The following is a 12,736-nucleotide window of genomic DNA, read 5'->3' on the forward strand; positions in this document are numbered from 1 at the left end:
TAGGCTCTTACTTGCTTTGGGGGAAGGGACCTGATGCATTGTGTCTCACTCCAAGCCAGCTCCACTGGGAATGTGCGGAATCTCGCAAGCATCATGAGATCCCATGTGCAGCCCCCAAAGTTGGCAGTCGCCGCAGCAGGGACAGTAATGACAGTGCCGACAGTGCTGCAAGTTTGCAGCATAAAATGCACAGTCAGTTTGTAACCCAGACACACCTTTCACTCAGACCCCATTACTAGTTTCTAAGACATGAAATCACTACAGTATGTGAGCACCACACACCACTTTCTACAGTGCCGCAGCAACCGGGACTTATTGCTATGTGTTAAGTTGCATCATGTTGTACAAGCTCCTTGTGGCACAGCAGTACCAACATTGCCACAAATGTATGGCATAGAATGCATAATCAGTTTGTAATTCGGAGACACCTCTTTCTGGGTTGAGACTTGTAGTTCAGTGATGGTTTTATGCACTGCTACCCAGACCCCACTACTAGATTCTATGCAATATTCTACAGTATGTGCTTGGCCTGCCTGTCAGGGATTACTGTTCTATTGCATTTTGTAGTGCCATACTGTATCCATCCACTACTGTATTATTCACCACTGTAGTGTAGCACAGGCCACCCAGTGGTAAAGCTGTGTATTGCATACCATGGATGTTGTGAAGTCTCAATGCACCTTACCGCGCCATGCCACACTATTCTCATGCCGCAACTTAGTAGCTTGTATGGCGCACTATGATCAAAGATGTAGCCAGACACATCTGTACACATGTGGCAACAGATCTGATTGAAACATCTCAATTCCATAATTAACAGGTGTGGCTAAATACTTTTGTCCATATAGTATATATATATATATATATATATATATATATATATACATTTTGTAAACATTCTTTGAGGTTTACATCTATAAGTTGGTATTGTGCATGTTATGATTCAATTTACTGCTTTAAGCTTAAATGGTACCTGGAATAAATTTTTTCTCAAATTATGCATCTACTTCTTCTTACTATTGCAAATAAGAATAAAGGGTCTACGAAACGCATAGCAATGGAATTAAACTGAGACAATTTGTTCTTCATTTACTTTTATGTTTGATTTTGGTTTTCTTTAAGTATTCCCTTATTTTTTTTCTTGCTATTTACATATTTTATCTGATACTATGAAGAAGTCATTAAGAATCAATAATATTGTCTGTTTTCAGAAATCTACACTCCAGGAAAAGCACTTTATAAAAAAATATCTTTGTTTGGAGATGCCTACTCCAGGATAATAATTTCTGTATTATGAAACCAAATAAATAATAATTGGAATGAAATGTATATTGGATAGATATTTGTATATGTATATAGCACTTTTAATAAAGTGAGTAAAGAATTTGTTCACCTAAGAGTTTTAGGTTTGGACAAAAACATCATCATCTCTTTCATTGATATAAAACATTGAAAAGTTGAAACCAGATTATACTACTGGCTTGATTTCAAACTTTAACCAAGTCAACATAGGAAAAACATGTTTACTTTATATAAAAATTAAACAATTTTATATTTTACATTCAGACTTCTGCCAAGTAACACAATTAAATAAGTTTTAATTTATATTTTTATGTAAAGACATTTTGTGACATCATACAGGTATATGCTATATTTTACATTATTCTGTTTATTATGCTTTCATTTTTTGTTTATTATCCTTTCATTGTTTTATTAGACTCTGGTGTTTGAACCAAGTGGCTATGTGTATGAGAAAGGGAAACTTAAAGACTTGCCTATATCAACAGGTATGGAATTTTTATATAGGTTGGAGAAATTTTGAGAAATGGTGCAGATTGGTAACTGAGCATAAAAAGTGCAGTTGCCGATGATAATAAATAGGATTCTACTTCTTCTAGTCTACTGTATGCTTTTCTGACTATTGAAAAAAGGTTATAGTATTCCTCTTGGTGCACAACAAATTAGGTATCAGGCTGGCTATAGCATATGAATAAGGAGACACCTTACCCCTCATGATGTATACTAAAGTTAAAGGAAAAACATTTGCATATAAAGGTACCACGGTCCCAAACAGATGTTAAATGCAGAGAATAATATGTAAAAACGTACTTACAATTTATAGCATCAAACAAACATAATAGAAATACAATAAGATACTTTCCTAAAACATATGCCTAAATGATAAAGTCTCTCACCCTCTGATGTAATTGCAGTGGTCGTATGCGCAAGCAATGCAGGTCCCGGGTGTAGCACCTTGGCACCAACGCAATAAACTTAGGGGCATATTCAAGTAGGTGCTTAAAATTGGCAGCTTTTCACTTGCCGGACTTTTCGCTGTCATTGCTGGTTTTAGCTGTGGAAAAGTTTTGCACGCGTCACCGCTTATCCCAGTATTCAATTTCAAAGGACGCGAAAACAGAACCAAGTGAAACGCAAACAGGTGAAAATTGCTGGCAGATTTGGGGAAATCAGCCTGACACCCCCTAAAAGATACACTGACATTGGGGATCATGGTAGATGCCACCAAATAGCCCTGCTGAAGGTATTTGGGGTACTTAAATGCTCTCATTAGCTGTTAATTAGCGTATATGCACAAGTGGTGAAGAATAACATTTAGCAGGTTTTTATGGAGAAAATAACTAGTCCCAGCATATTTGAGGTACATGAAAATGGGTGCCAGCATGGTTAAAAATCGAAAAAGTGTGGTTCTAAAAAACTTAAAAAACGCACCTTCAGCAAGCACCTGCAATAAAAAACACCTCCCCCATATTTGCAGATCCCCCAAAGTCTATTTCGCTAGTTTTTAAGTTTGTACCCCAACTTTGTACTTTTTCGCCCCCTTTTTCAAAGTCATTTTTTGGGGTGTTCTTTAAAAAAAAATTAGCCACAATTGAAAACGGGGATAAGTTTCTACTGGCAAAATGATGTAACCATCCAAACTTTGTTTCAATTTTTGATGAAGGCCTAAATGGATGAAACATGTTGGGAAGCTGCCTCCTCCTGCCTTTTGAACTTTGAACTGTTTTATCAGATAAGCAATTTTTTAAAAATAATTCTTATTACTTTTAAATATGTCATTTCTTTTCCTCTGTGTATTTTTATGACTGACCTATAGTTCTGTGAAAGCTTTTTATGGTTTTTATTAAGTACATTAATTATCTGAAAGCTGTATGAAACAACATAAGGATTGTTTATATATGTTGCACAGAGCATAGCACTTTTCAGCACTGTTTGCACAATTGTTGATTAACTAGCTGTTGCTATAATTAATCTGTGTGGATTTATTAGTTTTGATTTTGTTGATATAGTTTGGCCCTTCTTTTTTATACATGTGAATAAATTGTTTTAGAGCTATTTCTGGAAGCTAAACCTAATTATTTTATGTACTTTATTTCACTATATATTTATTGATTAATATAGCATGTATATATATTGCACAGTTTTGCACTTTATTTCACTAAACAAGTTGATATAGATTACATATGGTTTGTTTTTTCAACAAGCCAGTGGCTTGGATTGACTATATGTAAACAGAACCTGGAATAGTGTTAATCAAAATGGTCCATAATCAGGATGGATATCCTGTCATATTAAGACATATCAATAGGCACAATTCATGAAAACAGAAGACACAGACATAACTCACTTAACAACCGAGTTCCGTTCCTACAACTCGGTCGGTAAACGAATTGGTCATTAAGTGAGGACATATAGCAGTCAGGAAGCAGCAGAACCCTGCAGAGGGTGACACGTGCCTGTGTATGCCCTACCTCCTCCCAGAGCATGCCACATTCCCGCCTGTCCTTTCCCTCATGGGAACCAAGGTCTTCTTTGTGTCCCGCATCACAGTCATGCCCCCCTCTAGCGGCAGGGTCTATATTCTTATGTCACTTGTTTCCTGCAAGCCACAGTTAGCTGGTCGGAGCGCCGGTTGTAAGTCTGATTAGTCGCTAAACAGGTAGGTCGTTAAGTGAGGAACATCTTTATATGGATATTTCTTATGTAATACAGTTGCTGTACTATCTATAGGAGGATTGTAAATGAAAAGACAAGACACATGCTGCCCCAATATATAGGGTGTTGACTAATATAGTTAGTAATGGGGTTTGTGTGAATTAATGAATTAAAGGGAGGTAATTATACACATATATGTGAGAGGTCTTGGTTCAGAACCCCACTAATGACGAATTAGGCAAAAATGTAAAAAATGATCTTAATTCACCCCAAAAAAGATATGTCATTTTTGGGGTGAAAATAAAAATAAAAATTGGAAAATGGGTCTAAAGTACTGGGACAGGTATTTAGGGGTGCTGTATGGATGGGGCAGGTGTTATTAGGATTGTAGGTGGCTGCAGCAAGTGCATTTTTACAAATTTTTTTTAATTCTGCACTTTATAGACACAAAAATATAATAGTAAGCATTTTATTGTACCCCCATTTTAACTATAGCAATTATTTTTCCCTAAAGAAATTGCTTTCCATAATTTTTATACACTTATGCAAATATGCATATAACAGCTCTTTGACTCAATTTAAGTATACTAATTACTTTTATTAGGGCTATTAATACATTTCTATATTGAGTCCCCATGTCAGTTATGCTTTTTAGGGGGTACAGACTGATTTCCCCCCAAAAAGCTGTCCTTTTTGCTAGTTTTGCTATTCACACATATGAGTTTTTGCCTGTCTTGCAATTGAATAGGGCAAAAAGCGGGGATGCGCATTGTGAAATTACAGGAAAACTGTCACACACAGCACTAGGAAGACCTCTGTTGAGGTTGAAAATCAGGGGGTTAGGATAACCTGTGAGGCAAATGTTTGAAGACAATGACAAAGTCTTCTAATTGCAGCCAAACCCAGGTTTGGCTAGACCTATCCAGAGCACAGAGACTAAAGGAACATAAACACTAGACAATATACTCCCAGAGCGATATCATCTAGTGATATCATCATCAATGTCATTCATGAGCACACCCGCTCAACGATATCATTAATGATATCGTTCAGTGACAGGCTCTCTTCCCCATTCCCCAACATGCAGCAACCTGACAATATCATCAGGTTGGCCTGCATGTTTGTCAGATGAACGATAAAGACGAACTACCTGCAGGAACGCGCATTGTTAATTGTTTGTCGTTATCGTTCATCGTTTAGGTGAAAAAATGGATGATAAAGTGAATGACTGAATGATAATGATATCGTATTCGTTCAGTCGTCCACTTTAGTCACCCAGTGTGTACGCACCTTGACTCACTTGGTGGTTTTCTCCAGTGACCCCTCCAATCGGGATTTGGGTTTTGCTGCACCAAGTGAGCAGGTTGCAGCCCTCTGTACAGGTACCTGGGAGTAACCGAAGACCGGATCTATATTAAATGAATACAGGAACACTGGTGATGAACTATATACTTGAACACTGGTGATGAATGGAATACTTGAATACTGGTGATGAATGGAATAGTTGAACACTGGAGATGAACATGAGAATGCTTGAACACTAGTGATGAATGGGTTACTGGAACACTGGTGATGAACACAATACTTGAACACTGGTGAAGAATGGAATACTTGAACACTGGTGATGAACATAATACTTGAACACTGGAGATGAACTTGAGAATGCTTGAACACTAGGGATGAACAGAATACTGGAACACTGGTGATGAACTAAATACTAAAACACTGGTGATGAACTAAATACTTGAACACTGGTAATTAACTAAATACTTGAACACTGGTGATGAATGGAATACTTGAACACTGGTGATGAACGGATTACTTGAACACTGGAGATGAACTTGAGAATGCTTGAATTCTACAAAATGTACTGGGAATTGCTAGAGGTCCAGGTGCTTATTTGTACAGAAAAACACAGAGGAAATGGACACAGGTATGTACTGGGAATAGCTAGAGGTCCAGCTGGAAGCTAACTAGCAATTAGCATGAAAGCTGACACCACATGACCACAGGGAGGTGATTAGAGAGCTCAGCAGCACACTAAAAGACAACACAGGGATTACAAGAAACACTGGAGTTCTGTGAAAGCTGAAGTAACACACAGGGAATTAGCATAGAAGCTAATATAAGTAGCTTTGGTGGTCAGCGTGAGGGCTGCAACAACAAACTGTAGATCCTTCTGGGGAAACACCAGAGAGCATAGTAATCACTGGAACAGCGAAGTTGATCAGGCAACTTTCTGTTGCAGGAGTAAGACCTAAATATCCCTATGCAGTTGGTCATTCGATCATGAGATCAGCTGACATACCGCAGGACTGCCATTGGAGTACATTGATCAGGTGAGACAAATTAACTTGGCTGCGCCCATGCCTGCTAGCACAGGAACCAGGACGCACACATGGAAGCACTAGCTGACCCCGGGGAGAATACTCAGGCATAACTCATCACTACAACTGGTGCCTGCACGCCTCAGAGCCTAAATACTCCAGTTCAGTGGTAAAGGCTGGTCCCAGGCTGCATCCTGACAAAAACTTTGCTTCAGAACAGGCAAATGAGGCGAAAACATTGCGCTTTTCGCCAATCTCTGCTTTTTGAGGATAATTGAATCTGGCCCAAAGTGTTAGTTCTCTTTGTAATAGATGCTTTAGTTGCAAGCAAACACAAGATATTCTGGAGTAGGCAGTATGTATTCCCAGAAAACACTGATTCTTTAGTTGTGTGCAGATAATACTCGTACAATCAATTCTTGAGAAGATATAATACTCAGACGTAATTAATTGAAGAAACATATATGTATATTTATTCCTGTAAGACATTATAGATATCATTTCACTTACAACACACATTAAGTTAGGTCATAAGAGGAGCTCTAAGCAGTCGGAATAATAATTTTAATATTCACTATTTTCTCTATTAACACAATAATATTTTTATACTTCACTGTTTTAACACTCCAACAACAATTCAAAAACGTGCAGTAGACTGTTTCTTTACATCACTTTTAGTTTTGCAGCTGTGGCATTTTTCACTTCATCATCTTTTGAGAACATTTTTCCGCACAGTTGTTTTTTCAGGATTGGGAATGCCCAGAAATCAAAGGGTGCTAAGTCCAGTGCTTTCCCATTAATTTCAGTCAGTGCTGCCAGTGCAACAGCAGCAACATGTTTCTTCAGCAAATGTGGTCATGGCTCCACGCAAATGAGTTTTCAGGATGTTTGCATAGTAGTCTCCATTAATTGTTCATCCACATGGAACCCAGTGCTGTAGGATCATATCGTGTGCATCAAAGAACAGCAGAAGCATGACTTTACACCCCAAAGGAATCACACAGAATTTTTTGGGTAGAGGCAAATTTGCATGTTTCCATACACTGGACTGTTGTTTGCAATCTGGATACTAAAGAAAAATCCACGATTCATCACACGTCACAATCGATGTCAGGAAATCAGGTATTCTCTCCAACATTCGAGCAGTGTATTTGCATGATTCAACTCATCATCACATCTGCTCTGTGAGATTTCTGGGTGCCCACCTAGCTCACACGTGATGCATTTTTAGTTCCTTTCTCAGAATATGCTGAACCTGTTTGAATGAAATGCCAAGTGAAGCCAAAAGTATGCATAAAGTTAACCTTCTGTCGTTTTGCAACATCTCCCAGAATGTTCTCCAAGAACAAACTTAATTAGTCACTCTCATTTTACCCTTTTTGAAGTGCTTCCACCACCGAAATACTGCAGCAAGGCTAATTGTTTCTCCACCAGATGCTTGCCATAACATTTCATGAGTTTCATTTCTGCTTTTTCCAAGTTTAACACAAAATGTAATTACACATCTCTGATGTACTGTAATCTCACAGACACATCTTCCTCATCCGCCATGATGAAATGTACGAAGATCTTCCATTTGCTGTGACCAAACAAAGAAGACTACTGTAGTCCAACCTCTGGTTCAGACACATCGATGTATGAGCTTTACAATAACCAGCATGGCATTGCTACAGTCCATCTACCTATGGGACAAAAAAACCGAGGCAGTCTCATTACTTTTCATTCAGCCCTCATACATGTGATATAATTATTGTGGGTATCTTGAGTAATATTATATATACAGTATTTACTTTCTGTATACAGAGAGTTTTTTTTGTATTTGTGAGGTACAATCTATACTGTGTTAATGTGATTATACATTTGTGACACATTGTTCCAGAAGAGTGACTACCACTATTACGGTAGCATTTATGCATTAACCTCTAGGAATTGCTTGGCTAGTGGTGCCACAATAAAAAAAAACACTTTTTTGTTTATTCTATTTTTAAAAATTTTTGCCTCAGAACAATCACATCTTTCTCTTTCCTCTTTGAAAGGTATTCAGTTTTGGCTCACCCACACACACTTTCGGCAAAATTTACTAAGCGGCGGGTTCTAAACCCTGGCAATTTGATGGTACTTTGGCTGCGGTTTTGCTATCCACAGATTTACTAAGGCAAAAACTGCTGCAAAACTGCCATCAAAACTAATTCTAGAATAGAATAGAACAGAGCTGCAGAGCTGTCATTTAGAAACTGCCACCAAACCCCCGGGGTTTAGAATCCACCGTCAAACCGCCACCAACCCACCGCTTAGTAAATTTTGCCCTTCATGTTTATTGTGATTTTCTCTTATGCAGACAGAAAAACTTTTTAAAGTACTCCATATCAATTATTCATCCTGCATATTATGAATTTTTGTGTTGTATGTCGTTATAGTGCTAGTAGAATTATAATTGCTCCTTAAAAGTTATATAATATCTGATTTGTAAAGATATATTTATAGTGTGCCCCTATTCCAGAGTACTGTTTCCTTTACTCTATATTGATCTAAAATTTTTAATCTTGAGTACACCTCGTCACATGCTCTGTTTGTTAGAAGAATAGTTTGAGTAAAATCTAATCCCAAAATCCAATATACATATTATTGACTATTTAATTTAGTTCCTGTACAGCCTCTTTTTCCCATTCTCCCTTCCCTTCACATTGTCAGCACATACCTCAGGTGATTGGGAGTCATGTCCCCTGGGGGCCATCGGGTCCGAGATGTGCGCCGACCCCCGTGTTTTGGTTTTGGATCTCCCCTGGTTTTGGATCTGGATTGGTTTTGCCAAAACTTCACCTCCGTGTTTTGTTTTCGTGTTTTGGCTTTGGTTTTGGATCTGGATTTTTTCTTAAAAAATAAAAAAAAGCTAAAATCACATAAAATTGGCCTTTTTTGTTCCTACAGTTTTAATTTCTTCAATAGCATTTATTTCTACTCATTTCTAGTCAATTTTGACCACCTCACAGCTCACAATATTGATTGTTAAAGGGTTAAAAGGTTGCATCCTGCTTGCTGGCTCAAAACTGATTGATATAATTATTAATAGAGTTGAGGACTGTGCAAAATTATGGTTGGGATACCATTTAGGATTGAAGAATTGATAATTGATAGTTGGTGCAGCCTTTGGCTGTAAAATTGATAATAAATTAATTAAAAAACAATTCATTGGTGCAGCCCCTTGCTGTAAATTTGATAATAAATTAATTAAAAAACAATTCATTAGGTGCAGCCCCAGGCTGAATAATTAATAAAAATAAATTAATTGGTGCAGCCCCTGGCTGTAATATTGATAATAAATTTATTAAAAAACTATTTATTGGTATAGCCCCATGTTGAGTAATTAATAATAAAAATAAATTAATTGGTGCAGCCCCTTGATAACTTTAATTTAAAATGTCAGACGGCAATGCCCCAACCAGCACATAATGGAAAGGAAAAAAGTGCAAGATGGAATAGTCCTTTGGCCCTCCCACCCACCCTTATGTTGTATATGAAACAGGACATTCACAGTTTAACAAACCAATCATTTCAGTGACAAGGACTGCCAATTGTGGCTGAAATGATTGGTTTGTTTGGACCCCCTTAAAACAAACTGCATTGGGCATGGAAATGATCCCATACACAAAATGGCTTTACATTATAACATCAGATGTCGTTGTCATCCTCGTCCTCATCATCCCCTTCAGTGTGTACATTGTCTTCTTCACACAATATAAATTCATCCCCACTGGAATCCACCATAGGTGCCTCTGTAATTTTTGGATGTAATTGTTGGTAGAGGTCTTCCCCTTGGAATTTGTAATTAATTTTAATGAACACCATCTTTTCCACATTTTGAGGAAGTAACCACCTATGCCAATCACTGACAAGGTTGCCAGCTGCACTGAAAACTCTTTCGGAGTACACACTGGAGGGTGGGCAACTTAAGTAAAGCAAAGCCAGTTCATGTATGGGACTCCAAATTGTCTCTTTTTCCTGCCAGTACTGAAAGGGACCGTCTGACATGCCTATTAGGATGTTATCTCTGAAATAGTCCTCCTCCATTCTGTGAATGGAGACTGTATCATACTTAGTCATGGTAGAAGACATGTCACTAGTAGGCAGTTCTCTCAGGCCCGACCAGATGTAAATTGTTGGTGAACAATCTGCATGACCAGCAGGCATGCTGTGAAGAAAATTTAGTTTTTTCCTGGCAGCTGCAGAAACTGATGGAGGAGATGATGGCATTTCACATGCTGCTGCAGCTGCCAATTTTTTTACCAACAGCTCTTTGCACAGTTTTAGTTTTCGGTCTGTTGGAAAAAAAACTCACAAGGTAGAACTTAAACCTAGGATCCACAATGGTCGCCAAAATATATGTTTCAGATTTCAATAGTTTGGCGACTAGTGGATCCTGGTTAAGTGAATCAAGGGCTTGATCCACCAGTCTGATATACTTTGCACAATCACTCCATTTCACCTCCTCCTTCAGTTTCTCCAGCTGTTTTTGCAAAAGTCTGATGAGGGGAATGACCTGACTCAAGCTGGCAGTGTCTGAACTAACTTCACATGAGGCAAGTTCAAAGGGTTTGAGAACCTTGTACAACATGGAAATTATTCTTCACTGCACTTGAGTAAGGTGCATTCTCCCTCCACGGCCTATGTCATAGTCCGTTGTATAGCCCTGGATGGCCTTTAGCTGTTCCTCCATCTGCTGAAGCATATAGAGGGTAGAATTCCACTGAGTTATTGGTCATGCAATCTTCAACAAGTGGTCGCCGAATGTCTAAAATGTCCGGATATTTTGCGGGTCACCGAGAGCATCTCCTACATGAGCGTGTCAGATTTTAAAAAATGTTGCACCACCAAATTAATTGTGTGAGCAAAACATGGGACATGTTTGAATTAGTCCACATGTAATGCTCTCACAATATTGCTGGCATTGTCCAAAATCACAAATTCCCGAGGAGAGTCAAAGTGGGGTAAGCCATTTATCAATGATTTCCCTGAGTTTTTCCAAGAGGTTCTCAGTGGTATGCCTGTTAGTTAAACCAGTTATACATAGAGTAGCCTGGATCTGTATCAGCTGTCTTTTGTTACATGTTGCTGCTGCTGTTGCTGTTGTAGGCAATACACCTACCCAGTGGGCTGTCACAGTCATGTAATCCTTAGTTTGCCCTGTCCCACTTGTCCACATATCAGTGTTCAAGTGGACAGTATGTACAATGGCATTTCTGAGGACATTAGTAAGGTTTTTTTTAATGTCCTTGTACAGACGTGGAATTGCTGTTTTAGCGAAATGGAATTTAGAAGGGAGCTGGTAGCGAGGATGCAGGACCTTAATTAACTGTTGCAAACCCACTGCAGTAATGGTGGATACTGGACACACATCTAATACCAGCATAGTTGTTATGGCATCAGTAATCCGCTGTGCAACTGGGTGGTTGCGTCAAACTTGTTTGACCTTGCAAATGATTGTTTGGCAGTTAATTGTTTTTTGGAGGATACACTACAAGTAGTCTTCCTCCTGGTCCCCTTCTGGAATGAAGATCCAGTCACAGAAACAGCAGCAGCAACAGGCATAGTCAACAAGGATCCTTCTAAGGAATCATGGGAGAGGAGTCAATCATGCTTTGAATACCAACATTGGATGCAACAGGACTACTCCCGATGATGAATGAGCATGTTGATGATGCAGGTGTTGGTGTTGGAGATCGAAGGCGCTTGGATCTTACAGAGAGCGAGCAGGTAGGTGATACAGGACTTGTTAATTTTTGAGTTTTGGAACTTGGTGCCAAACACTTTGATATTTGATGAATGTGCTCCAAGTGAAGTAAAAAGGAGGAGGTTCCTAGGTGGTTTAGGTCCCTTCCTCTACTCACTCTTGCTTGGCAATGGGCACATATGGCTTAACAATATTTAACACAATCAACCTGGCACCCACCGCCCTAGGGTGTCATGGATATACCAGGCTATCAGTCTAGGCCTGTGGTGCCCAGGAGAGGGGGACCCCTTTATTTGGGGGGTCCCCAACTCCCCATGGATCTCCAGCCTTGGCTGACTAGTGGTCAGGGGTAATGCATTGGCCGGGGAAAATGGTGAAAGGTTTTCTCTGGCTGTGGCATTATCCCCCCACTAGAAAGAGTTCGGTGCTGGTTTTGGAATTTTCAGGGGACCCCTACTCATTTTGTCCCCTGATTTTCCAGAACCAGAACCAGCTCAACAAAGCCCTGTGCTGGTTCTTAATATACAGGGGCCCCCTACGCATTTTTGCCCCAGTATTTTTAGAACCAGGACAGGCTTTATAAAGCCTGTGGCTGGTTATGCTTTTGGGGAGGGGGTGCACATAATATTTTTAAAATTAATTTAAAACCTTTTACATAAGTACACACAGAAACATACACGTATCTCATGGATATGTGCATGTTTCTGTGTTAATCTGACCTGCTCGG

The 12,736-nt window shown here is 39.0% G+C and overlaps 1 protein-coding gene across 1 annotated transcript in view; it reads left to right on the forward strand.

Moving 5' to 3' along the window:
- Positions 1-12,736, forward strand: part of LOC148525217 (mucin-5B-like) — a 239,013-nt gene that overhangs the window by 33,041 nt on the left and 193,236 nt on the right. Inside the window, exon 7 of the mRNA XM_088471027.1 lies at positions 1,718-1,787. Coding sequence (XP_088327153.1) covers positions 1,718-1,787 — 70 coding nt within the window. The remainder of the gene's footprint in view (positions 1-1,717; positions 1,788-12,736) is intronic.

The sequence above is a fragment of the Taudactylus pleione genome, unplaced genomic scaffold (genome assembly GCF_031769625.1).
Source record: "Taudactylus pleione unplaced genomic scaffold, aTauple2 ptg000109l, whole genome shotgun sequence".
NCBI classification, from domain to species: domain Eukaryota; kingdom Metazoa; phylum Chordata; class Amphibia; order Anura; family Myobatrachidae; genus Taudactylus; species Taudactylus pleione.